A 25,661-nucleotide genomic window follows, 5' to 3' on the forward strand; every position below is an offset into this window, starting at 1 on the left:
GTACCAGGTGTCCCTCTACCTGTGTGAACACCTCAGCAGTTGATTCCTGCAGTTCCTTACCAGTGGAAGGTTGCTTCTGTAAGGAGGGCTATGTTTTGAGTGGAGACATATGTGTGCCAGAAAGCAGCTGTGGTTGTGTTGATGAAAAAAACCATTACTATCAGGCAAGTTATCCTAGGCATTTGGAGAAAAAAATGAAAGAATGGGGGATCTCATTCTTTATCACCATAAAAAGAAAAATGTTAATAACACTAACAAAATTATTATTTACACTGTTAATAATAGCAAAATTGAAACTCACTTTGCCAGCCTTCCTGATCAGTGGACTGTGTGGCCATAATTGTGTAAATGATCATATATCATGGGCATTCAAATACTAAAAATTTGATTACCCCTTATGATATTACCTTTCCATTCATCATATAATATTTACTTCTACACTTTTCTTTTTCTCTCAGCTGGATGAAAGCTGGTTCACCAATTATACCTGCACTGAACGCTGCACCTGCAAGGCTAATAACAACATTGTATGCACACCTTGGGAGTGTGGGGTGCGAGAGGAATGCAGTGTTCAGGATGGTGTGCTGGGCTGTCACTCCAATGGTAAGTCCTCCCTGAAAATGGCTGTCAGTGTCAAGTCAATAATTAGAATCTTCTGCCCCTTCTAGCTTTCTCACAGACATCTTTCCCTATGTGATGGCAAAGTCCCAACGGACTACTGCCAGTGCTAAAAGATGAAAAGACAGGTGATGTGTCTTGCAAGCACTAATTCCATTCTATTGTAGTGGATATCAGTAGAAACTGATGCTGTCCCAAAGCTTGCAAGGTCACATGGGTTCTTTTTGTCTAGATAATACAAATCCTAGTCCCAAATCATCAGTGCTGCAAGCTCTACGTTTGGAAATAATTGAGAAGAACTGCAATTATGAGAGTCAGAATAGTTGCAAGGGCTTTAAATGTGTGTGTGTGTGTATGTATATTTAGATGTATGGTTATGTATTTATGTAATACCAAGTAGAAAAGCTATGGGTTACTCCCAACTAACATACCTCATAGTTACAATTGCACATAGAAATAGCTAAAAAGGTTCATTTTCTGCCAAGTTGTCAATCTGTACATAATTTGCAAATTAAATTGAAGAGACACTTTCTGGAAATTTCTCTTTTCCAAATAAATGTCACTGGCATGAACATGAGATACCTACATGAAAGTTTGCCCACATAATAATGGTCAGGATCAGGTTGCTGCACTACTAAAAACCTCTTTGGTCAGCTGAGTCTATGATGAAATCCAGCCAAAGTCATTGGATAAATTTTTCATCTTCAGGCCAAGCAACATGTCAGGTGGCAGGAGATCCCCACTATTTTACCTTTGATGGAGTGATGTACACCTTTGTCGGAACCTGCACCTACACCCTGGTTGAGGTATTGAACAACAACAGTGTCACACCTATAACTATCCGTGGCAAGAATGAAGACCGAGGAAAAAGAGGGGCCACATACCTGAAAGAAGTCTACATAGATGTGTATGACATACGAATCACCCTTCAGAAAAACCAAGGAATCCTGGTAGGTGCTGGTGCTCTTTTTATTCCTGCAATAAGTATCTTAAAATCAGCTCAAAACAGTAGCTGTAGGAAAAAAAGATCTTCGAGTTTGCTAAGTAACATGCACATATATCCTTAATACTTGTGGGCACCTCCATTAACTTGATATCATGGAGAAATAGAATTTTTCCCTGTTTCCCAGGGCTTCTGTTTTGGGTTTACTGTTATATCAGCAGTATGTTGGAGTTGGAGCCCAGAGCCTCCAGATATGAGAATTTTTGTCTCAACTAAAGAATTGGGCTCCCAAGTTCAATAGCTGTTATCAATTCAATTATCTATAGCTAGTCAGGGTAAGCAGAGGAACAGCAAGTCCTACTGTATTAGTTTGGGATAACACTGGGGATCCCTGGGAATCCCTGAGGCTGAACATCGACCCTGTGGGAGGGTAGGAGCTTGCTCAGTACCAGCAACCTTTACAGCTCCCTGGTAAAGGCTTAGGCTCTCAGTCCTGCCCAGCTCTCCTCAGCTAAAAGTCTGGTTCCTGCAGCCCATAGTTGGAATGTACAATGATGGAAGTGTCAAGTAGTTGAAACTGTCATAGGGAAGTCTCCAGCTGTATAAGGAATATAAAATGTGAGCAGAAAAGCTTTCACAGGAGAGCATCTCTACTGACAAATGACTTGTGTCTCCAGTTGAACAGTGAGAGAGTCTACACTCCAGTAGAGAACCGGTTGCGAGGCGTGTCCATTGGAAATGTTGGCAGATATATAGTAGTGGAAACTGACTTTGGTATGGTAGTGAAATATGATGGCAATCACCATCTGGAAATCACTCTCCCACACTCTTATTTCTCAAAGGTAAGATTTAATATGTAAGCATACAGTCACTGTTTCAAAACTGCTGCTTTGTATGTTGACTTTTCATTTCTTTTCTTCTTGTGTTTTACTATTGTATCTCTCTTTGTAGCAGTATTGTAACACACAAGTCATTCTTTTTCTTTTTTTTTAAACAACAATTTCCTTGTGTTTTAGGGATAGGTACAGAAAATGACCCAGCTGGCTGAGTACCTGGCATTTAGCTACAAGAAACACGCGGCAGTTATAGAATTAAATGCCTTGTAGTCTTAGGGGACCATGGATTTATTGCAGTGTCTATTTTATTTATCCACTGGTGCAGTCAGACAGTAGTGAATGAATCTGAAGTGTTTGGTACAATGTGGGTTTTTGTTAGTGATTTGGCCATGTCATTCCTTGGGAAGCTGGTGTAGAACAGATAATGCTTAGAATATGGTTCTTGTTCACTTGCAGGTGCATGGCATGTGTGGTAACTTCAATGACAGGCCTGAAGATGATCTGACCTTGCCCAATGGTACACTTGTTAATGTCATGCAGTTTGGAAATAGCTGGAAAGTGGAAGAAGACAGTGATGCAGGGTAAATGTGACTTCTCTTCATACTTTTTATCTTCCTTTGGGAAATAGTCTCCTTTAACATGTTTTGGCTATTTTGCTGCTCTGCAACACATAGGTAGTGCATATGAGATTTCTCTCTTCTTCAGTGTGAAGCTCAAACAAAAGACATCACCATAGGAAACCACTGCACAGGCCAGAAGGAAACCACAGCCCTCCTCTTGATATACACCCTTGGGGAATTAGGCTTTGAGGTAGTCAAAGGTGGACATAGCCTATGGTTATTTTACACTGAAAACACCTAGAGCAGAACGATGGTGTTGGGGAGCAGCGAGGACCAGTTTCTCTCTAAGGGACGGGAGTTGAGCATGATAACATGGCTTGCAGGGCAGGGGCCTCGCCAGCCAGGGCCCGTCCCACAGTACCTGAGCAAGGTGAGCAGGGCAGACCAGGAGTGGCAGCCAGGGTCAACTGAGAGTCCAGATCACCAGACAAGTTTGCAGTGACAAGTCAGGTCCAAAGTCAAGCTGGGAGGTCAATCCACTAGTCAGGGTCAGGTCTGGTGAGGGTAACCATGGTCAGACACAGCCCTGTGATGGCTGAGTGGGACCGCAGTGATGGGGCAGAGCTAAGGCCAGGCTGAGCAGTCAGCCAGCAGGCCAGGGTCCAGATCAGGCCCGGTGAAGTTAACCAGGGTCAGACACAGCCCCACACTGTCCAAGCAGGGCCACAGTGATGGGGCTGGGCTGAGGCCAGGCCAGGCAGTCAGCCCACAGGTCAGGTTCCAGATCAGTGGGGCCTGTGGCCAGGCAGAGGCAGGGCTGTGGCAGAGCCGGAGACTGGCACTGCTATGGTGTTGCTGGGGCAAGGGCTGACCGCTCCAGCCTGGGCTGAAATGGGGTCCTGAGCCATGGGTCTGTGTGGGAGGAGGCCCCAGGTAGGACTGGTCAGGCCCAGTAAGGTCTCTTAGTGCATTCAGGGCCCAGACAGTTGGGGAAAGAGAGAGGGAAAGATCAGATAAGCACCTAAAATCTTTTAACTTCTTATATCTTCCCTGTAACAATAGATCAAGCCACTTTTAAAGATTTAAAACAATGTGTTACCAAAGGACTTCCACAAATCACACATATGATATTTCCAAACTCTATTTTTGAAAAGTGTGTGCATGTATCCAATTGATCACTTGCACATGTAACTCTGGGGTTTGTTTTTTTGTGCATGTTAATAGTAGTGCTTTTATACATTGCAAGACCAATTGACTACATGGACATTAAAACTATACTATATTTCTTGGAAAAAGCCCCACTAGAGCAGAACTAAACATACTGATGAAGTAGTAGGAGTTTGCATTACTACTGCCTACTCTTTCACTCATGAATAGAAAGAAGACTGGAGTCTCCAGGTCTATTTATTTAATACCTCTCAGCAACAGACTTACCACTTTTAGTCTCAGTTTTACATATGTCTTTGAAACTCAAATTTAACTGTGTTTATCCTTTCATGCAGCTGTTTTTCAGACTCAAGAGAAGATGATCTTCCTCCTTGCACTGCTGAGAATAAACCAGTCATTGAAAGCCAGTGCAATGTCTTAAAATCAGACAAATTCAAACCATGTCACAATCTGGTCAAGCCTGAACCCTTCATACAGATCTGCACCTATGACATGTGCCAGTATGAAGGCATGAAGTCCACTCTCTGTGACATAGTTCAAGTTTATGTGGACACCTGCAGGAATGAAGGCATCACCATTAAATGGAGGAACAGCACATTCTGTCGTAAGTGCACAAGCAAGTGAAAAAACAGAACCTTGGATGGCTGATGACATGAAAATTAATTAGCAGTATTAGCTGGACAAGTTATGTAAAAGATAATTAAACCCAAATCCTCACAAAATGCAATGCTATTATCTGTGATTTTATGACTTTGTTGCTGCACTGAGCTGTGTTCATGTTGAGCTAAATCCGGTGATAACTCAGGACTAGACAAGCTGTGGGTAGTAATGTGGAGTTAGAATAGTTTTAGTAGCCAAATGGATATTGTGAGATATTGCAATGAGTCTAAAATTGAGAAATAGTATAACAAGAAGACTAGAAGAAATTGGGATACTGTATTAGGATACAGGGCTCAACACTGCTCACTGTGATCTGAATGAAGACTGGCAATTTGACCAGTTGCTCACTAAGGGCTGGTTTTTCTGATTAATCTCCAGTGTACATGTCTCATTCCACCCATTCAACAAAGCCACAAACTAATTGTGTAAAGATTAATAAAGATTACACAGTATTTGTTTTTCCACAGTTCAGTATTACATTGTGGAATTAATTGTCACACAGTGTTTTGGAGGCCAAAACAGTTACCTGCTTAAAAAGCAGGCCAGATGAATGTTGAATAGGTCCATCAGAAATTCCTAAGTGCCTGCTTGTCAGAAGTGGGGGAGAATGCTGGACAAAGGAACACTCTCTGCTAATGTGTTTCTTGAATTGTCTCCTTATGCATCTCTAGTCATTGGCAGAAATAGGATAAAAAGCTAGATGAACTTTTAGTTTGACCATGCATACCTGCTGTTCTTGTATGTGTTTATGTCTGTGGTTAAACTAACCTAACTTAACTAACACCTGTCTTGTATCACTGGAGGGTTGAGCATTCTAAGGAATTTGCCCTAATGATTCACATTTTTAACAGTGCCCAAAGAGGCATTTGCAGCTGAGCTGGAATAGTGAATCTGAACGATCTAGTTCCAGGTGCCACCAGCTCAGACATATCTGTAATAGAACTGAATCAGCAGCTCCAGAAAGGGTTCTCTGTTTTTTTTTTTAAAAAAGTCAAAAATCAAAACTGGATGATCAAAATCAGCCATTAAAAGGCAATCCTATACTGCCATTTTGCAGCCCAAGTCCTAGTGTTCAGGCAGTCATAGGTGTTTGCAGTTGCAGTTTCTAAATGTATTTAATAACACTGGTTTTATTTTCTTCACCCACACAGCATTGCCCTGTTCATCCCACAGCCATTACACAGACTGCACCTCCCCCTGCCCATCAACATGCAACAACATTTTTGCCTCTTCTCTGTGTGAGAAGACAGAAGAGTGCACAGAGGGCTGTGAGTGTGATGATAATTATGTGCTCAGTAATGGCAAGTGTGTACCTCTGAGCAACTGTGGCTGCAGGGATGATGACAACAATTACTACAGTGTAAGTAGCTTGTCTGTGGAACAAATCTCTGGCTGCAAAACCTGTGGGGATTTGGCTTCCTGACCATCTAAATGAGAGAGAGAGAAATCTTTAGGTATCTTTCATCTGGTTAGAAAAAGCTGCAGGCTCAGTTATTAGCAGCTGCAAAAGCCTGGTGCTTTGCATATGAGGCCAAAATTGAGGCCAAAATTGAGGCATGTTGGAAACCAGTACTTTGATCAGAGTTATTCGGATAGTCTCTCTATGCTCAAGATAGTCAATAAGACAAATGGATTGAGATTCTCTGCCTCCCAGGCTCTTGGTGAGACTGTGCCTGGATAAGGTAGTTGTGGAACAGCCAGCAGGACAGATTGCCCCTAGCCAGCCCCCATACCCTTCACTATTGGTCTCCTATTGCATTGTAAAGCTGAGCACCTTGGTAACATATTATTATCACAACTTGTGTCCAGGCTGGGGAGACCTGGATAACTCCACACTGTGCCAAAAGATGCCAGTGTCAGAAGAATGGTGTCATCAGATGTCAGAACTATGACTGTGACTCTCAAGAAACCTGTGTGATCAAAGATGGAAAACACAAGTGTAATCCAACAGGTATGTGCAAGCGGGTCTTCATTTGGTGTTTCATGAAGGCTGGAGAAGGAAGAAGGATGTGGGTGTCCAGTCTTTCTTCTGTGGCACTTTCAGTCTTTCTTACAGGGGAAGGCAGGCAGGTCTGCCAGTGCTATTGATGGAACATTACTGAGCACAAAAAGGCCTCAGATTTCACAGCAGAAAGTTATTGCTTATTAAACTTATTAAACTTAAACTTATTAACTTATTAAACTTAAACTTATTATTGCTTATTAAACCCTTATTAAACTGGTCCATGCATGGGATCTGGCACAGGTGCATTCAGACTGGAGGGTAATGAAACTCTTCTCCCTTAGGTTTTGGGAAATGCCAGGTCATGGGTGATCCACACTACATCACCTTTGATCGCCTGGTGCACCACTTCCAAGGGAAATACACGTATATTCTGGCTCAGACCATCCCTAACCTACCTGATACTCTGACACAGTTCAGCATCGAGGGCATGAACTATCCTCTTCCTTTAAGTCGACACATTACTTACCTCAAAGAGATTCTCATCAATGTTTACAATCACACGGTGCGATTCAGACAGAAGAAGCAGCTTCTGGTAAGTCTCTCACTGCAGCGCACAGACCAAATGTTCCTCCTTCTCCCCTAGAATAAAAAAAATTTGAATAATAAATGTCTGTTTTGAAGCATTTAAGTATTAAAACTAACTGTATAATTACAGCAGCGCTATGGGGCAACCAAAAATGTGATCTCAGTTGTGTTGAGTCCCTCACAAACAACATGGGTGACTCCTGTCTTGAGCTCACCATCTTAGTAATCAGAGTGGGAAATGGGGAATAACATGCAAACTTGGGAAAGAGAAAGGAAAGGAGTAATGTGAGGACAGGAAAAAATGGTAAAAGGGATTTATTGTAAGATGGACTGACTGTGAAGTTTAGAGCTTCTTGCTGTAGCAAAATTCCTGAGACTGTGCCAGACAGACCTCAAAAGAATAAGAATCCTGCAGTCTGGTAACAGAACTTGGATCATCATCTGAAGGAAATCTGGCTTTGGATGCAAGAATGATTCTGAGTGCAGATGCTGGCCTGTATTTTAGCAGGCATTTCTTGGAGCAGGCAGAGCTGTACTTGAGCTCAATATGTGTAAGAAGGGGTTCACACCAACCTTATCATCATAATATTTTACGTACTTTAGACAAGTTGCTCTCCTCAGTGCCTTGAAAAGCAGGGAAATAGGTATCAGAGAGCCCATTTTACAGGTGTAAAGAACAGAGTGCAGAAAACTCAAGGGAATTGCAGAAAATGTCCATTTCAGAGCTGAATTCCTAAACAGCTCTGAAGAAAAAATAATAGTAGCTGGAGTAGTAATCTCAAGTATAGTGAGATAGAGATTGATTGATTAAAAATTGGAAACATTTTAAAAAGAATGCCATGAGGTATTTTTAATTTTTGTATTCTCTCAGGTTTAGGCACCTATTAAAAATTTATTTGATTTTTTTCCTCTATAACCATGAGCAATATATTCTACTTAAAACAAACAAATAAAAAATCAATAGAGATTTAGGAATAAAACACCAAATATCCCAAGACTTACAATAAAGCCATATAATTTTTTATCGATGGTAGGGAAAAGGAAAAATGAGAAATATGCTAAGAAAACTCTGTTACCTTTCTCTTCATTAGTACATAAGTTTATACATTAGCTCATATACACATTTTGTAGCTCAGTAATAGAAATCTCCTAGGATGATATGAAAATATTGTGTCCAGATCACTTTCTTTCATACATGATTTTATTACTTTAAGAAAGTGAATGCTGAGTTTTTTACTTGGTTAAGTTATCTAATGTGTTTAGCATGAAAGCAGAGAAGAGGAGTGTTCATTTGTAACGTTGACCTGTACTGAAACTACATTTGAATTTGGCCTATATAGTACGAATTTTAATTTATTCTCTTCCTATTAGTTGGATGGTGTGAGGGTGATACCCCCTGCTCGTCCTCATGAAGGTATTCGCATATATCAGAGAGCAACAAGAATTTATCTGGAGACAGATTTTGGCTTATACCTAAGCTTTGATGGCAATCAAAATGCAGGTAGGTGATGCTAAGACAATCTGCAGGGATATTTATGTACTGTCTGAGAAATGTTCTCATTCCAAAAAGAGGTCTCAACCCAAGAAAAAATTAGAAATCTTCATCCTGTGAACCTGTGACCATTTGTGATATGAAGTTTCAGAAAACTGAAGCCAAAAATGTTTCCCAGGAATCAGAGAACCTATAAAATTGGCATTTCTTTATCTGGGTCCACCTGAACTTAGGAGAAATGGGATGTGGATCCAGACTGTTCTAGGGTTGTTCATGTAAAGTAAGGCCTGAATGATAAAAGCAAAAGCAGATCACATAAAATTGCTGATTAGGATGATGGAGTGAAGTCTGGATCTGCCTCTTTGCCAACTTAACCTATTTCACAGGGATGAGGTCCTCAAGCTATACAACTGTGAGTGCATGCTTCTACATGCTTCCTCCCACAGAATTCCTTACATTCTCTGTTTCAGATGGTTCCATTCCTTAGTGTCTCTCAGCAGGACTTTTGTGTCATGTACACACAACTCATTCCAGGTTACCTCTTCTGATTAGAGCAGAGCCACTCCTGATTCACAACAGAATATAGCCATGTTATTTCTGAGAGTATGGTGAAAGTGCAGGCCATTTATGTGCATGACCACATTTCCAAAACCTAAAATTCCACCTGCAGGAAAGAAAGGTCTGTTTTATAGGAAGTCTGTTTCTCAGTGAGCAAGTGGATTGTAACTGAAGGGCAAAAAGTGGGTATATGGTGATTCATCCAGTTTGCTACAGGATAGTAACCTGTAAGCACAAGGAGAACGTGGAGATGTTCTGTTATATAAATACCTTGCTGGCAGCAATAAACAACTTTTTTCATGATCCATCTTGCAGCAGAGCACAGAAACAGCCCTGTGAATACATGTATGGACAGTTTTCAGTGTTGTGCTCATCTCCTATGTACAGGGTCCATGCCACTTTATCAACTCTTGTTCTGAATCATGGAACAGGCTATGTGGCACTTCTTTCCACCTCTTCCATACACTCATCAGCAAAGATTTCTGTGTAATGGCTTTTTTTCTTCTGGCCTCCCTAGAAATAAAGCTGGCCAATACCTACAAGAACAGAGTGGAAGGCTTGTGTGGCAACTTTGATGGGAGTTACAGAAATGACTTCACTAAGCCAGATGGTGTTTGGGTGAGAAACGTGAATGCATTCGGTGAGAGCTGGAAAGTTCCTCTCAAAAGAACAATCTCTCGTCTCAGGTACTTCATTTTCTATTTAATTTCCATGGTAGGCACAACCACTGGGAGTCAATGAATTAAGCCATATTTAATACCCAGACATAACTACACTGCCTTGTTTCTGGTCTTTCTTCTTGCCTTGATCTGTGTGTAGGAACTTTTCCTGCTCATCACTAAGGTGAACTATCAGTGCTCTTCTATCTAACCAAGAGAGACCTGAGCCATCACTGCATTATTCCAGTTCACTGTCCCTCTTTGGAGTCACAGCCATTGCAACTACTGTGACACAGGGATGGCTTAGGTCTGTGCCAGGCTTATGGGTTCTGGCAAAGCTAAAATAAATCATATTGTGCTGAATGGACTTGCGGGAGGGCAGATTCTGGTTCAGTGTCATCCCTTCCTCTGGAAGATGAAAGCACCTTGGAAATCCATCAAGATGAATTCACATTTCCTCCTAGAAGTTGTTTAAGAGTCTGATTTCCTTACTTGCCTGGCTATGTTCTTTCCTGCCAGTACAAAGAAAGCCAGGACAATCTTCTGAGTATAAATGAGTGTGGCATTTGTGGTCAGGCCAATTCTGCACTAATTAGTCCATACAGAAATTGAAACAGGTAGGGAACTAAGTTTTCTTCCCTCCTTTTGCCTTCTCAGTTTGTTTTGAAAGGCCTTTGGAGGTTGCTTAGCCACTCACACAGAACATTTTTGGCAAGTAAATGGAGTTGTATTAGCTGACAGGACATCATTTCACTGCAAAAACTTGTCTAGCACAACAGTAGAAAGCAGAAACAGGCTCTGGAGGCTATGCCTAGAGGAGAATTCTGGCCTTCAGGCATGCAGCCAGCTGCTCAGTGAAAGTGAGCATATCTCCGAGAAATGGCTGGCCTACTCCAGCTGCATCATTTTGGCTAAGGTTCAAGGTTTATTGAAAGGACTGGATAGAGGAGACATTGGATGAAGGCCGTGTCATACAGAATGTCCAAAGGGATAATTACAGCTATCCCTTTTGGTTTAAAAGCCCATAAATCTCTGAGATGGTTCTAGTACTTCATTGATTTGCTTTATCTGTCCCCTTCCATTCATGATAAGCCATGAGGTAGAAGTAAGCTGACACTTATACCATAACGCAGAAATACTCTTGTGGTCTTATTTGGAGAGTAATACTGTGAATACTGTTCAGAGAACTGATGGTTCACAATGACTTCATTTGCAGGCGAGATGTCACTTCAGAAGATGACTCTGAAGAGGAACCAGATCCAGGGCTCTTCCAAGGTTGCAATAAAAATATGCTGGAACAACAAAACAGCACTTCTAGATGTCAAATTCTGACTGAGTCAAATGGTCCTTTTGTAAACTGCCATTCTACCATCTCACCAGCTTTCTATTTCACGTAAGTCTCTGCTGCAGACAACTGTTCTCCCTATTTCCAAAATCAACTTGATGCTTTTTTCTGAGAAGAGCTGTGCATCTTCAGTTTCAAGGGTATTAAACAGGAATTGAGGATAATAAGTTGGGCCCCATGATGTCATTATTGATATTACTCTTATTTGTTTTTTAAAAATTGTGATGATCCATCTTTCCATCTAGTTAGGATTTTAATTTTCTATTAGCTCTGGAAAGTAGCTTTCCTATTTTGCTACACAGATAGAGAAAACATCAGTGTTAAACATTATACCTGTAAGCTGTGATTTCCAGTGTGCTTAAAGTTCTTATCCACATTCATTGAGAATTTGGTATCTGGCACCATTAGGTTCCTTTTGGCAATTCTAGCATCATAAAATGTAGCCTTTGTGCTATAACCACAAAGGTTGAAGCTGTCAGTGACACTTCTTGCATCTTGCATGGAGAGAAGTGCCAAAAACAGGTTAGTGAAGAGTGAGTATCTTGGTGTCCACAAGAAAGTTTCCTCTGCTGTGTTTCAAGGCTCCTCTGGCCTCCTGCATATCTAATTCCTACATACCCCCATTTGAACCAGCTGAAATGTATTGAGTCACCCTCACCTTAATCCTTCATCACTCACAAATTTGCCAAGTAGTTGCCAGTTTTCTCTAGTCATATCATTGTAACTAGTGTTTAAAGATAGCTAATGCCCACTTCCAAGCCCCTCTTAGCTGCAAGAGGAACGTGAAGGTATCTTAAGCCAAATAAACTGGACCACTGGCTTTGGTATTTATATACCAATTCTTTATGTATACCTACCTTTCTCCTCTCTTTAGAATTTGGTTGGTTAGCCTGTTTTAACTTTGTAGTAACTACCTGATCTTTCTGCAGTATTGCATACTTGCAGGTCCCATTGACCTCAGTTATCAATGCCTCTGAAAATCAGGCTGTTAATATTCAGATGATGAGCAAAGTTGAGAAGGTAGCACTGGCAAATGAACACTGGTCAAACCAGAATTCTGTGTCAATATTCAAAATATATGGTCATGGGGAGGGTGCTCAAATACTGAAAGAAGTCTATAGTCCACATACAAGGCTTAGTACTAAGAAGTGCTTTCTAAGCAAGATGTAGCCATGCAGCCTGAAACAGAAGCTGAGAGCAAAGAAGAATAATTTACTGTGACAAGCAGTCAGGTACTTGTTTATTGTTCGTGCATATATGAAAACATTACATGTTAGCAGCAGCTGCACAACAAATGACTGGATTTTCCCAAGGATTTGAGATTTTTTTCTTCTTTCTTTTATTCTGTCAGAAAGGTACAGGAACATGGAACTAACTCAGAGTAAGGTGGAAAAGCGGCTAAAAATAAACTATAACAAATGTATTAGGAATAAATGCTTTCTCATGTTGCACATAGGAGCTGCCTCTTTGATATGTGTATAGAAGAAGATGATGATGCTACATTATGTCGCAGTCTGGAGCAGTATGTGCTGGCTTGTCAGGAGCAAGGAGTCAATATGGAAGGCTGGAGGCAACAGACAGTTTGTGGTAAGTACAGGAAGAACTAGAATGCATAGTTTCTGCCTAGGAAGGACTCTCAAAATCTGAGTTTTGAGGCTTTCCACAGAACCACCATGTATCAAAGCTTCTCAGGGACTGAAACTATGTTGAATCGCACTTCAATCACTGCTCACAGTTTAGAATGCACATTTGCTCTTCTGACCCCTCATCTGAATCTTATGCTGACTTTTCGCATTTAGGCCCCAGCTTAGAAAGTTACTTAGGAAAGCAGAGCAGTCAGAGGTTCTGTGAGAGGAAAAAAAAACTGTTCCCACTCCCAACTGGGCAAAAAAATGAAAAAGTTGGTGCTCTCACAAGCAAAAAATATGAAGGAAAACTTTCAAAACATTTCTTTTCAATCTCTTTTTAAATGTACAAAATTTACTATTTTTTATTATTTGTCTACAAAATTTCAGAATAAAAAAGATTCAGCACCCCCCAAATCTTCTAGGCTTCAAAAATGTAGAAATAACCTCAAACCTTTTTTTCTTTAACTATTTTTTCAAGCTGAGAGATTCATCAAACTGTACTTGTCACCCCTGGTTTGATGACTTTGCATTCATGGTGAAACACACTTCCCAGAACCATGAAGCAGCTCTGGTATTTATGGGAATGGCTACCCTGAATGTGTGAGAAATTATCTGAGATCAGTGAACACCAGGACCAGGAACACAGTACACAAATAACTTTTGACAGTGCATTTCCTGACTTTGCAGTGCTTGACTTTTACTTACAACTTTAGTATTATTATACCTGTGTGCACATCTCCATGTATTTGTATTCATCATTTTGCCTCCTACAAAATGGTAACATCTTTTGGCGCTGAAAAGGCAATGTGTAAGTAACACACAGCAGCCTGTTGTAACTAGACTCTCCTGATTCTTACAGCAATGCAGTGTCCTGCCAACAGCAACTACAGCTCATGCATGTCTGCATGCCCAGCATCCTGCGCCGACCTGACCAGCCCCTCTGAGTGTGACTCACCCTGTGTTGAAGGCTGCGAATGCCTCCCTGGCTATGTTCTTAGTGGTTTTGACTGCGTGCCTTACAAACAATGTGGCTGCCTATACCTTGACAAATATTATGAGGTACAGTGTCTGAGTGGGCCAGATGATAGCTTCCACAGTGCCAAACAATATTTTCTCCTGCTAATTATTTTGACAATCTCTTCGTTCTCCGCAGTGTGCAACTTTGCATTAGAAACAAAGAGCAATTTGTTTAATGATATTCTCGTCTCCAGAGGAAGGGGAGAGAGAGTGGAGTGCTTGGTGTGCCTCTGAATCTCTGCCTGCCAGAAAACTCAAGGCAGGCACTTGGGGGAAGCATATGATTATACTGTGACCTCCATGTTAATTCTTCACCTTTATTACTCTAAATAATGACCTAATAGGCTCTTAAATTTACAACAAACCAGTTACAGAGAAATTCTACCAGTCACTGTGGTCCCTCTCTTCAGTGAAGAGTGGTGGGGGCAGGGCTGAGCGTCGGCAAAGCTGGCTGTAGCATGAAGAGAGCCTCAAGAAGGCTGGCCTCTGAGTACAGAGTATCTTCCATTTTAGCTGCAGGATAGAACGGATTAAACAGCTTCATAATCTCACAGATTTCTGTTTGAACACTAATGATTTGATGCAGACAAGGCTTAAGCCAGTAAAGAGCATGTTGTGGAGGGAGACATTTAATATGAACAGCCGGGACCTGCCAGAAAAACGGCACATGGTACCTTTCCACATTGTCTTGGAGGTACAATGGGATTCATCTGCCATTGTCTCTTACCTACAGCAACAGTTAGACATTGTTGGTTGCACATGTACCTAACCTGGCAATAGGATCTCAGCCCTCAAAGTCTCCTCTTGCCTTCTTTCTTGGGCTTTCCTCAAGTTTCAAAGAGCTGGGTTTGTAGGCTGCTTGCTTTTTTTTTTTTTTTTTCTGTGTGCAAACTATTAAAAAAAAAAAAAATCTGTCCAGTACTCATTCATCGGGAAGGCATCGGAGAGAATAGCATGGGGCCCCAGTGCTCCATTCATGTTTTTATGGCTGATTTTATTTGATGTTTTTTAACGTTTAACTGCTGTCTTCCAGATTGGAGAAACATTCACCACTGATGACTGCTCTCAGACATGCCAGTGCACAGAAAGCTCCACTGTCTCCTGCTCTAACATAGTGTGTGCATCTGATGAAATCTGTGGCATTTCAAACTATGCTCGCGGGTGCTACAGAAGTGAGTCAACTACTAACCCTATCGCTTTGTTTTGGCGCTAAGAATTCTTGACTTACTGCTTTTAGGGCAGCAGAGTTCATCACTGAGTCTGGGATAGTTGCAACAGAATCTGAACAGAAGAAAATCCCTTCATAAATATACTGCGGATCTTGCTGTGATGTTTCATCTTAGAAATAGTGTTTCTTTCCTCCAGTCTTGTTGTCAAGTATGAAATAAAGAATAGGCCTTACAATATGGAGCATATCTAGCATAGGCTAGAGTCAGTGTAAGCTAACCAAGAACAGTTTTCTCAGTGTTGGATTATCTGAGATTCTGAAGTGTTTCTTCTTCCCTTTTGTTAGGTGGACCATGTATGCCAAGTCCTTGTCAGAATGATGGAGTTTGCTCTGAGACTACCAATGATACTTCTCTCAGGTTTTCCTGCGAATGTCCAGAACTGTACACAGGACCTAACTGTGAGACTGAACGGATAGGTAACGAAATTATTTTGGATTTCACTGGCAGCATTACACACACAAAGAGAGGCAGGTGTTAGATCAGATTGGGACTTCATCATATCTTTTAATGGGCACTTTGTGACTTAATCAAAGGTAGGGTGGTGGCTGACCCTAGAAACCTTTCCACTGCATGTAGTCCCAGACAAGTCCTTGACACTATTCCTCAGAGTAAGGATTGCCCCCCGGTACCATAGACTAAGTGGGCATGTCTGTACTGTTACATCAGTCTGTTCTGGCCAGACCTACCCCAGAAGCCCCCAGTCCCCAGCAGTTCACTTTGCCTACATGTCAGCTTATGCTCTGGCTCAAGTCTGAAACAAGCCTCAGGCATGAAACTGTGACAGAGGCTGGGGTCCACTTCAAAGAAAATACTCCAAAATGCTTCATGGATACCCCTGGCTTGAACCATATGTTTGATTAACTTTTGCCTGTCTGCTGCACAATTAGCACAGACAGTAGTGACAACAACCAGATGCTATGTTTACATTAACAGGCAAGTGGATTTAGAGTCTGGTTTTGAGAGCTAAAATATTAACAGAATAAACAGCTCCACTGGGACAGGTGTCACAAAGAAATGGCCTGTACTTTCCTGCATGGGAAGCCATCCTGTAGCTACTGGTTGCTGGGAGCCTGCATTCACCTAGCAAATAATATGTTTATGCAGTTCTGTCTGTCTTTGGTGGGTGAGAGCCTGTGACCATGCAAGCAGAAAGAAGGAGTCAGAGGTCAGACACTCCAGAAAGCCATCTTAGCCAGAAAAGACAGTATAAACCAAGCAGACAGGCATGTCTGCTCACTGCTCAGATTGCAGTTTGACACTTAAGAAAAAGCTTCTGTTTGCAATAGTTAGCTTTCACTGACAGGGCTCCTATTTCTTCTTCAGATCAAACACCTTTCAAAGAGAAACAGGACCATACGGTTGCCATTGCTGTGGGAGTTGTGGCAGGTGTTGTTGTTGTTGTCCTCATTCTCATCTCCTCTGCAGTATACCTGTCCAGGTAAGGCTTTTGCCAGCTCTGCTACATTCCACAGAGACAAAACACATACCTTCTGGCACCTCTGTACCCCAGGACTCCCACTAGTCACATAATGGCAGGACCAGAAAGGAACCAGAGCATTCAGGAGCTCATTTGAGGAACATGAGGAAAAACTTAACCCTTTGTCTACAGGAATCAACATATGCCGTTTCTATTACATAAGGCCTATGCATCACTATCACAAAATTTAGGAAGCTCCAAAATTTGGCTTCATTCATGCTCACACCACTGTTGGGCCTCTCACTACAGTTAAGAATAGAAATTAAAGCTGTTTTTGGTTTCCTTTTTTTTTGGACAGAAGGAAGAGGAAGCACAAGCATTCATTCGAAAGAACTGACAAAACAGGGGATTCATCTTTCAACCAGTCTAGGGATGCACTGGATCACAGCGTATACGAGCAAAATTACGGCTGCATAGTGAACACTGCATTTGATCAAAATGAACCCCAAAATACATATTCTAGTTAGCAATTATTTTTTCACATTTATTTGTATTACTTTTTTCTCTTGTATTTTAACAGTATTTCTAATGCTTTGAGAAGAAATAATACCAAATAAAACATTGCATTTGCTGAAGACCTTTGAAATCACTTCTCTAAAATATCTAAGACCTCGTGTTGTAGGCCTGTATTGAAGTGAAGGACTTCTAACATTAGAGACTATGTTGTTCTTGCTCCTCTTCTGGGAAGGGATGTCCAGCTGAGGAGAGAAATATATATGAAGACACCTAGCTTGTCTGGTGACAGGCATAGTAAAAGGGATGACATCTATTCTCCCCCTTGGGAGTGCTGGGCTGAAAGAGACGATTGTTTGAACGACAGCTGCCTCTTTGTGATCAGGGTGGAGCAGACGAGAATGGGGATTGTCATCAACCCTGTGCCTGTCGGTGCTAAGCAAAGCGTAACATAACAGACACCCCCTGAAGAACAAGATCCTGTTAGCTGATTTCTCATTGGGGGGTTAGTTCTCATTGAGGAGGTCAGTTGATTTCCTTGTGGATCTTTGCAAATTCTGAAGCTGCCACAGTGTCACAGCAGTGAACGCAGTTAGAGATCTGCATCAGCTCAGTCCTAAACCCAGGCTAAGGACCCCAAAAAGCAGACTATCAAAGCTGCTTGCGGCAACGCCAAATAACATGTAGTGTGTGAGACACCCACCCCACGACAGACCGCTCTTATGTAGCTTGGGGGAATGAGACAGCGCCTAGGCATTGTGCCAGCCCTAAAAAAATTTCCAGTGCTATGAGTGAAGCCTTTGAGGCATAAGAGAAGTTTCATTATGGTCTCTCTGATTGTTTTCCAGTTCTCTGCAGGTTCCCTTTTGATTATGCCAGAGGTGAGCTCCCAGTGTGGGCTTCCCATTGTTTCTTCCATAATGCCAGTTATTATTTACTTGCCCCTTCTCCCTTCCCTTTCCCTTGTACCCATAAACTCATGCATGCTACTAGCCAGAAGAGTATTTGTAGCATCCATGAACGGTTAGGTGGATAAAAGGAATTGTATTTTGGGCCATTCAAGAACATGCCAGCTGTCCATGTGTGACCAACACACAGCTATTGAGTGGATGTGAATGGAAAGGGGCTTTCAGCCCCATTATATAATGAAAATTATTCTGTGTGAGAGACCTATTTGTGCACAAATGAACAGATAACGTTATGCTGGAATTTCACAGTGTTTATAAAAGCATCTTTCCTGCCTGTTCAGCAGCAGCTTCCTATTGCGCTCTCACACTTGCTAACAGTGCAATTCTGTGAATATTGTGTGGTGCTGACCGTGCTCCCCTTCTGTTGTAGTCAGTGGGAGCAAAGGCCAGTCTGTATCCTGCAGGTTCACAGCCCAAGCACTTTCATGCAACAGGGCCTGTATGTGCCCATGTAAAGCAGATTCCTGCGTTTCCATGGATACACTTTGCTATTTCAATACCACAAGAATTCCCTTTGTTTTCCACTGCAAAGCCTTGTAAATACTTCAGACCTGAAACAGGAGGTGCTACATGAAGCAGAACTGCAATTCAGTGCTTCACTGGATTAACTATTGCATGTCAATAGAAGCCAGAAAGGGAACCAATCCATGAAGTGGTACTGTTGTCTGCCTCTGGCAATGCCAGGTCAGTGAGGCTACCAAGAAGCGCCACATGTTCTGTACCTTCGGCTCCTGCTGCTCTGATCTTTTCATCTTCATATAATCTATCTGCTCTTTCGCCAGACTTTCAAAATGCCGAGCTTAATATACTGCTTAGTTCAGCTCGCTCAGAGCACAGTTTCACTGACAGTGGCCACCCACCCTCCTTTTTAGCATGCTGTGCTGGCAATAGCAAAGGAGCCCCCCCCCACCTCTGCTCATCGGTGCTCAGGACGTCTGCGTTCTCCCGCCCCTCAGCTCAGAGGGCTCATGTTGGGCACAATCAGCTGAGACCATGAGACACTTTCAGTGTTCTGAAGGAAATCCCTGGGCCACAATATGAAAGACATGAAAAGCCAGCCTAGAAATCTATTTGCCCTAAAATGGCAATTTGAATTTACACTGAGCTCCACCTCCTTCACATCCCCTTGACAGCAGAGAAGGAAACAGCAGCTCTGCATCGCCTCTCCCTCTCTAAAAATTTTTCAGTAAGAGATGCTCACTTACCACTCGGCCCTGCAGGACAGCTGCCCCTGCTCCGCACACCAGAGCCCACGCCTGAAGCTGGCAGGGGTGTGAGAAGTGTGACACTAGCTCCTGACGAGGAGGTGATTGCCCATGTTCTCCAGAGACAGGAGGAACTTTTCTACAAGACAGGCATTTTTAGAAATTCCAGGAGGTGAGTCTCTCCCAGCCTCGCAGAGCGGCTGCTTTGCTGGCAGGCAGCTCCCCGGGGACAGTGCGAGCACCACCCACCCCAGAGCCTGCCCGGCTCCTCGCTATTTATAGCGGCAAGGAGGAGCCAGGAGCTGGGCCAGCTTCCGCTGCTGGCCTCGCTCGGGGCTGCCCGGGGCAGCAGCCCGGGCACGGCCACAGCAGGACAGGCGCTGGGGGTGAGCAGGGCCCTAGGGGGATGCAGGGGAGCTGTGGGAGGTCGGGGGGGGGCAGGGGGGAGCAGGCATCTGCCAGCAGGATGGAGCCCCATTCGCGGTGCTGGGTGTGTGCTGCAGGGGTGCCAGTGGCAGGCTCAGGTTTGCCAAGCTCCCGGGGGTGTCCCCTTGCCTTGGGACACCAGCCCCACCTGCATGAGAACGAGCATGGCACCCTGGGCCTTGGCATCCGCAGTGCTGCAAAACGTGGAGACAGGTTTCCCCCCCCCCCCCAACCCTGCTGGCTGCACCCCCGGGAGCCCTTATGGTGCTGTGACCCTCCGCCAGAGCTGGCCCAGTGCCAGCGCAAGTCGTGGTATTTTGAGCAGGGCCTTGAAAGGAGTAGAAGCAGGGGTGGGTAGGGAGGGACAAGCCGGAGTCTTGCAGGGAGGAGGCAGTGCGAATAATTCAGGCTTCTTGTGCACTTCGCCGCGGGGGAGAAGGACTGTGCCGTGCTGAGGGCTGGAGGGACAGGCAGCGTGAGACAGATGCCAGCCTGCAATGGCAGGAGGTGCTAGTGCACAGAAACACAGCTTCACCCTTTGCCTGCAGCGCTTTGCCGAAGGGGTGGTGATTGCGTTGCTAACGATATGTCAGCGTGCTGCCAGCAGGCAGGACCCGGAGCGCGGAGGCAGGGGCCCTGCAGCAGCGCAGCAGTTTGCAGCAGCCGTTGGGCAGTGCCTGCTGGCCACCGGACAGGACGTGCCACGGGTGGTCTGAGTGGGTTGCAGGTGGCCAGTGCTGCTTCCTAATGATCTCTTTTCCTGCGATTCGTAAGCAGATGGCCGCCGCGCACACCAGACCTCCCCGCTCCTCTGTGCCTTGCGCTGAGCCTGCCCAGTGAGAGGGGCATGTCCTGGGCCGGCACCAACTCCCTCCCTCTGAGATGGCAGCTACAGAGCACTTCAGCGTGACGCACCCTGGGAACCCCCAGCCTGGGGACCTGATTGAGATTTTCCGGCCAGCCTACCAGCACTGGGCCCTCTACCTGGGGGATGGGTACATCATCAACGTGACACCTGTAGGTAAGGCTTACAGCAAGGCAGCAGGGTGCCTTGGGGTGATCCGGGAGCCCGTCCTTGCTCCAGAGGCAATCGGTCAGCTCTGAGCAGCTTTGGGTTTCTTAGCAGCATCGCGATGGACATGAGGTCAAAAGCGAGGAAGGAGCAATGGTTGCCTGCTGTGTGACCTTGTGCCCATCCTTGGACTTGACTGATTCAAAAACCTGTCACAGTGGAGCAGAGACATGCTGTACCTCAAGACCTTTTCTGCCACTCAGGAAAATCCTCAGAACTACCCTGTATGAGGGCCCTGGTAGGCCCCAGAGGGTTGTGCAAAGGGGGTTGCACATCCGTTTTCTGGGGGAGGCTTGTGGCTGGGGGAAGACTGCTGCCCTCAGTACTCTGTGGGTCATATACAGGTTTCTTTCAGGTTAAGACTGTGCCCTTCACTGCTCCTGGAAACACAAATGTGCACGGGGGCCTCCAGGCAGGTATCACACATAGGACTTCCAGGAGCCAGGCAGAAACTGCTCTGGGGTCTCAGAGGGGCAGGAGTGGGCCTGCCTGGCTCATTCCAACTCTGCCTTCCCCAGATGAAGGGCCTGCGGCTTCGTTTGCCAGCGCCAAGTCAGTCTTCAGCAGAAAGGCCCGGGTGAGGATGCAGCTCCTGAAGGACGTGGTGGGAAACGACACCTACCAAATCAACAACAAGTATGACGACACCTACCCTCCCCTTCCCGTGGAGGAGATCATCCGACGCGCCGAGTACCTCATTGACCAGGAAGTGTCCTACGACCTGCTTGGCAACAACTGTGAGCACTTTGTGACACTGCTCCGCTACGGCGAGGGGGTCTCTGAGCAGGTGAGTGACACTGGGTAATTTCTTATGGCTCTTCCTTGCAAAGCATGCACTTAAATTCGCTTTATGAGCCCTTGGACTGGGTCACACAGCAAAGCCCCAGGTACTGAGTCCAAACTGTCATTGCCCCCGGTCTAGCTGAGACACTGGACCACAGGGTTTGCTACAGTCTGAGCCCCAGCAGTGCCCCTCTTGCTGAACACCACAGCCAGGAGAGTAAGGGTCTGGGCCTTAGGTCTGGCCCGTTCTGCTTATCAGGCGTGTGTGTGTCTCTCTTATTCAATTCATTGTCTCAATTATGTCTGTCTGGTCATCATTAGCATGCCTGGAGAAAAAAAAAAAAAAGCTCACAGTGTTTCCAGTCTCTGTTTTGCTCTCCCTTTGCAGGCCAACCGAGCAATCAGTGCCATCGGGTTTGTAACAGCTGCTGCTGGTGCCTTCTCCTTGCTGGGCTTTTTCCGAAGCAGATCCAGAGAAAGACAGTATTGACGGACTCCCATGATGAGCGGTCAGAGCAGGGTAGCTGGATCGCTGGCTGGGATGGAACCAGGACAGTTCATGGCTGTAGCTGCAGCTGAGACTTACTAACAAATGTGTCCCTCTTGATGAGACCAGCACTAGCCTATTTGCCACAGCTGCTTGCATTACATTGCCTGTGATGATTTCCATGCTAGTCTTGCGGAGCTAGCAAGCAAATTCCTCATCCTTATCCACACACACACACGCACCCACACCCACACCCACACCCACACCCACACCCACACCCTACTGCTTTGCTGAGGACTGGGGTCCAGTGAGCCTGCAAACAGTCTTTCTACACATGCTGTTTTTATAGACTGCTTCCTGTGAGCTCTTTTTGTTAATAGCTTTTTTTAACCAGTTTGAAGAAACATTTTTACATTTTTTTTGAAAACAAAAGTAACAAAAATATTGCTAAGGGTTATTACGTGTCCTCCAACTGATGGACTGTACAAGTGGAAAACCCCAGCTGCCTAGACCTGCATGAGACTGCCTGTGAAATGGTAGACAAGGCCTATATTGTGTCCCGGCCCTTGTACTTGCAGTTCCTAAACTCTGAGCTGCTCTTGAGAGTGAGGGAGGCAGGAAGGAAGGGCAGGTCTTAAGAGATGTCTCCCTCAGTGTTTTAAATTGGTGTTTTGTTTTTGGCATGATGGTGTCTTGCTTGGTTTTCTTCCACCTGCAAAATGTCCCTTTCCCTGGTTCCTCTGACTCCTTTTGGGAGCAGTAGGCCCACCTGTTGACTGCTCTGGGGAAATCTAACAAAAAAAAAAGCAGCTAGCTTTTTCTCTGGCAGCTGTTTGTTCCAGGTTGGGACCACTGTGCAGCTGAAATTTCCCTCTTCATCCATTAAGTGCAGTAACTGTTGGTACTGGACCTGACCAAGCTTATTCCTTGGTCTCCCAAAGTGATGAGGCTTAACATAAGGCTGTAGTGAGTTGCAAGGTCAGCCAGGAGCCTTTGATCCATGTCTGGAGCTGGGGCCATTTTCTCTACAGTGTCCAAAATTAAGTTTAAGCAGCTTGTTGCTCCAATGCAATTAAGATCTTCCTCCAGACAGCAGTAAGGTAAGCCCAGTGTCCCTGCAGGGCTGTAGGTGAAGCACCTGTGCAGCATCTATGTGACATCTCACAAAAATCTACAGAGTCCAACTATTTCCCAGGCACAAAGCTAACGTGTGACTTAGCTCATAAGAAAACTAGTTAGAAAAGTTGTGGTTTGTTACTGTCTGACGGGAGTATTTGGTTTGCAAGTTTGGAACCACGTTATTTGCAGACTGCATATAAGAAATTAAATCCTATGTTGCTTTTGCCATATGCAACTGCCTGGACTGTAAGAAGAGATGAGCGCAAAAGAGCTGTCTGTAAGAGGCTTGCTATTTTTGTCTGCTTTTAACACGTACATAGCTGGATCAGAAGCTTTTTTTAAACATCAGTTGTTCCAATGTTTGAAATAACAAGGCAAAGACTTCTGGTCATATTTGGTAGTGCCCTCAATTATTACATTTAAATAGGAGTCTTCTTTTTTAATATGGGGAAACACATTATAATAAATCTGAACCTGAAAGCCTTTTTTTGATTGCTGCAATTGTAATCAAAAGTTCTTTCATGGCTAACTAATTAGGTCACTGAAAAATTAAAAATTAAAAAGCTAATCTAGAGGGGCTCAGCTTATTGTACCTGTATAGCAGCTGAGCTCTAGAGCACATTAAAACCCCTGCTTCTTGGCATGACCTATTTAAAGCAAAAAGTCAAGGCTCAGTGCTGCTTTCCATTGAGTGAGTCCTTGAAAGTAGTAGTGCTATGTGATCTCAAACTGAGGACAGCATTTAGTTCTCAGGTGCGTCACGCTCCAAGTTTCTGAGCCTGAGCCAGCAAAAGCTGCAATATCAGTAGCCAAGATAAAACAGGACTGGTCCCTCCGTAGACCCTCTTGAAATGCGCAGGCGTGATGGAGAAGCTCGTGGGTTATCCGACTGACCCTCCCCTGGCCGGGTCTGCGGCAGAGCATGAACGGGGGGTTGTGCTTGTGCGTGATGGGGCAGGGGGCAGCTCTTCCTTCCTGGGACTTTGCAAGCTTGAGTGGGACATATCCTTGTAAATACTTTGCTAGCCTTCCCAGCCTGACCCGACAGCTTACGCCTTCTCCATATTCAGTGAGTTATATTTGTAAAGAAAGGATCAAGGTGGGGGGGCAGGTAGGACAATGTGTGGGCCCTCTCACATCTGTAATTCACTACAGGATGGAAGAAAGCTAGAATTACATGATATATGGGTCTTTCTTGTAGGCTTTGGGAGCTGCAGCGTGTCATTTAATGCTGGATTTTGCAATTGTACATATGATCTTCCATGGAGTCAAGATTAGGTCACAGATTTTTAACTGCCTTTCCATCAAGTTCTGTGGATACATTGACAGGATTTGGTGGAGTGGTGGCCAAAACCTGGAGTGGGATCATGATGTGACACAGTGGAAACCATCACTTCACTTCATTCAGTATTTCCTGAGACTTCATAGGGGATATTGGCAAGGCCTGAGACCTGCTGTGGCCACAGAGTGGAACCAAAGTTGTTATTTTAGCAGCAACTGAGAGAATACTGCTCACCACAGCAGGCCCAGTCTGCCTCTGAAATGTTTGGTTTGTTCATGCATTTCAAAAATCTGAATCTTGTGCATCTCAAGTGATGAAAGCATGGACTGTTCAGTACACGCTAGTCACTGTGCAGCCCCATTCCCAGCTACAGGATCTCACCCCTAGTCCCCTTCATTGTGTTCATATATTGGGTTAATGTAAACCTCATTTGTATTTTTTGTTGCAAAGTCTTTTGCATTTAAGGGAGGCCAGTTTGGATCCTTTTGCAGCTTCCTCTGCCATTTCCGGTACTGGCTCTTTGACTGGAATCCAAACCACTTTTTAAGCAGCAGCCAGAGGTGTTTGTTTTGCAAGATAACATCCTGTGGAGTGACACAAAGCAGAGTCAGTGCTGTTGCTCTTCATGGAGAGGAAGATGTGTTCAGTGGATGAAAACCATCCCTGTTACATGTGCAAAAGCCCCTGAGCCTCGGCTCATACAGGCAACGGGGAGCATAGCCCTGGGAGTCTGCATGCTCTCCCCTTCAGTAAAATAGTTGCCAAATGCTATGTGGACATCATGCTTCCTAGTTCATAGGAAGACTCTGCTTAGTTGCATCTGCATGGCACTGATTTCAGTCTGTTTAGCTGAAGGGGAGAATCAGGGACAAGTTTTCCTCCTGGGGCTGTAGGATGACTGTGCACTCTTGTTTCCTTGCGAGGAACAGTACGCAGTTCTGGATACAGCTCCATGACCCCGCCTGGTGAGACACAGTCATCTCTGACCCACAAAACATTATTTGTGAGCATTTGGGCCTGCTTTTTTTTTTTTTTTTTTAGTGATTGAAATATCCAGCTGCGTTAGCCAGTGCAGTCTCTGGCCTGAGCGATTTTAGGATTTTAGGTCAAGAGGGAAGGGGCTTTAAAGTCACTACCAGACCTCTGC

General features: G+C 44.3%; 2 protein-coding genes and 1 long non-coding RNA gene across 6 annotated transcripts in view; 1 reads left to right on the plus strand and 2 right to left on the minus strand.

Moving 5' to 3' along the window:
- Window positions 1–2,327: 2,327 nt before the first annotated feature.
- LOC112962131 lies at window positions 2,328–19,434 on the minus strand. 2 transcript variants are annotated; one of them, XR_003252210.1, is made up of 4 exons: window positions 19,346–19,434; window positions 7,256–7,368; window positions 4,392–4,678; window positions 2,346–3,058 (listed from the first exon to the last, which is right to left on the minus strand). It is a non-coding gene; the product is annotated as an uncharacterized LOC112962131 (long non-coding RNA). The 2 variants fall into 2 exon arrangements; XR_003252209.1 differs by having other exon boundaries at window positions 2,328–4,678.
- HRASLS (HRAS like suppressor) lies at window positions 19,401–23,625 on the plus strand. 2 transcript variants are annotated; one of them, XM_026058029.1, is made up of 4 exons: window positions 19,401–19,517; window positions 20,549–20,792; window positions 21,362–21,630; window positions 22,015–23,625. In XM_026058029.1, the coding sequence occupies exons 2-4, from the start codon at window positions 20,654–20,656 to the stop codon at window positions 22,114–22,116; spliced, it is 510 nt and encodes a 169-aa protein (XP_025913814.1). In that variant the 5' UTR covers window positions 19,401–19,517; window positions 20,549–20,653; the 3' UTR covers window positions 22,117–23,625. The 2 variants fall into 2 exon arrangements, with proteins under 2 accessions (XP_025913814.1, XP_025913813.1); XM_026058028.1 differs by lacking the exon at window positions 19,401–19,517 and adding an exon at window positions 19,625–19,731.
- The window catches only part of LOC112962129 (probable cation-transporting ATPase 13A5), a 38,754-nt gene continuing 35,819 nt past the window's right edge, over window positions 22,727–25,661 (minus strand). For both annotated transcript variants that reach the window (XM_026058026.1, XM_026058027.1), the window contains exon 30: window positions 22,727–25,098. In XM_026058026.1, coding sequence (XP_025913811.1) covers window positions 24,898–25,098 — 201 coding nt within the window. In that variant the 3' untranslated portion in view covers window positions 22,727–24,897. The remainder of the gene's footprint in view (window positions 25,099–25,661) is intronic.

The sequence above is a fragment of the Apteryx rowi genome, unplaced genomic scaffold, assembly GCF_003343035.1.
Source record: "Apteryx rowi isolate R43461 unplaced genomic scaffold, aptRow1 scaffold_142, whole genome shotgun sequence".
NCBI classification, from domain to species: Eukaryota; Metazoa; Chordata; class Aves; order Apterygiformes; family Apterygidae; genus Apteryx; species Apteryx rowi.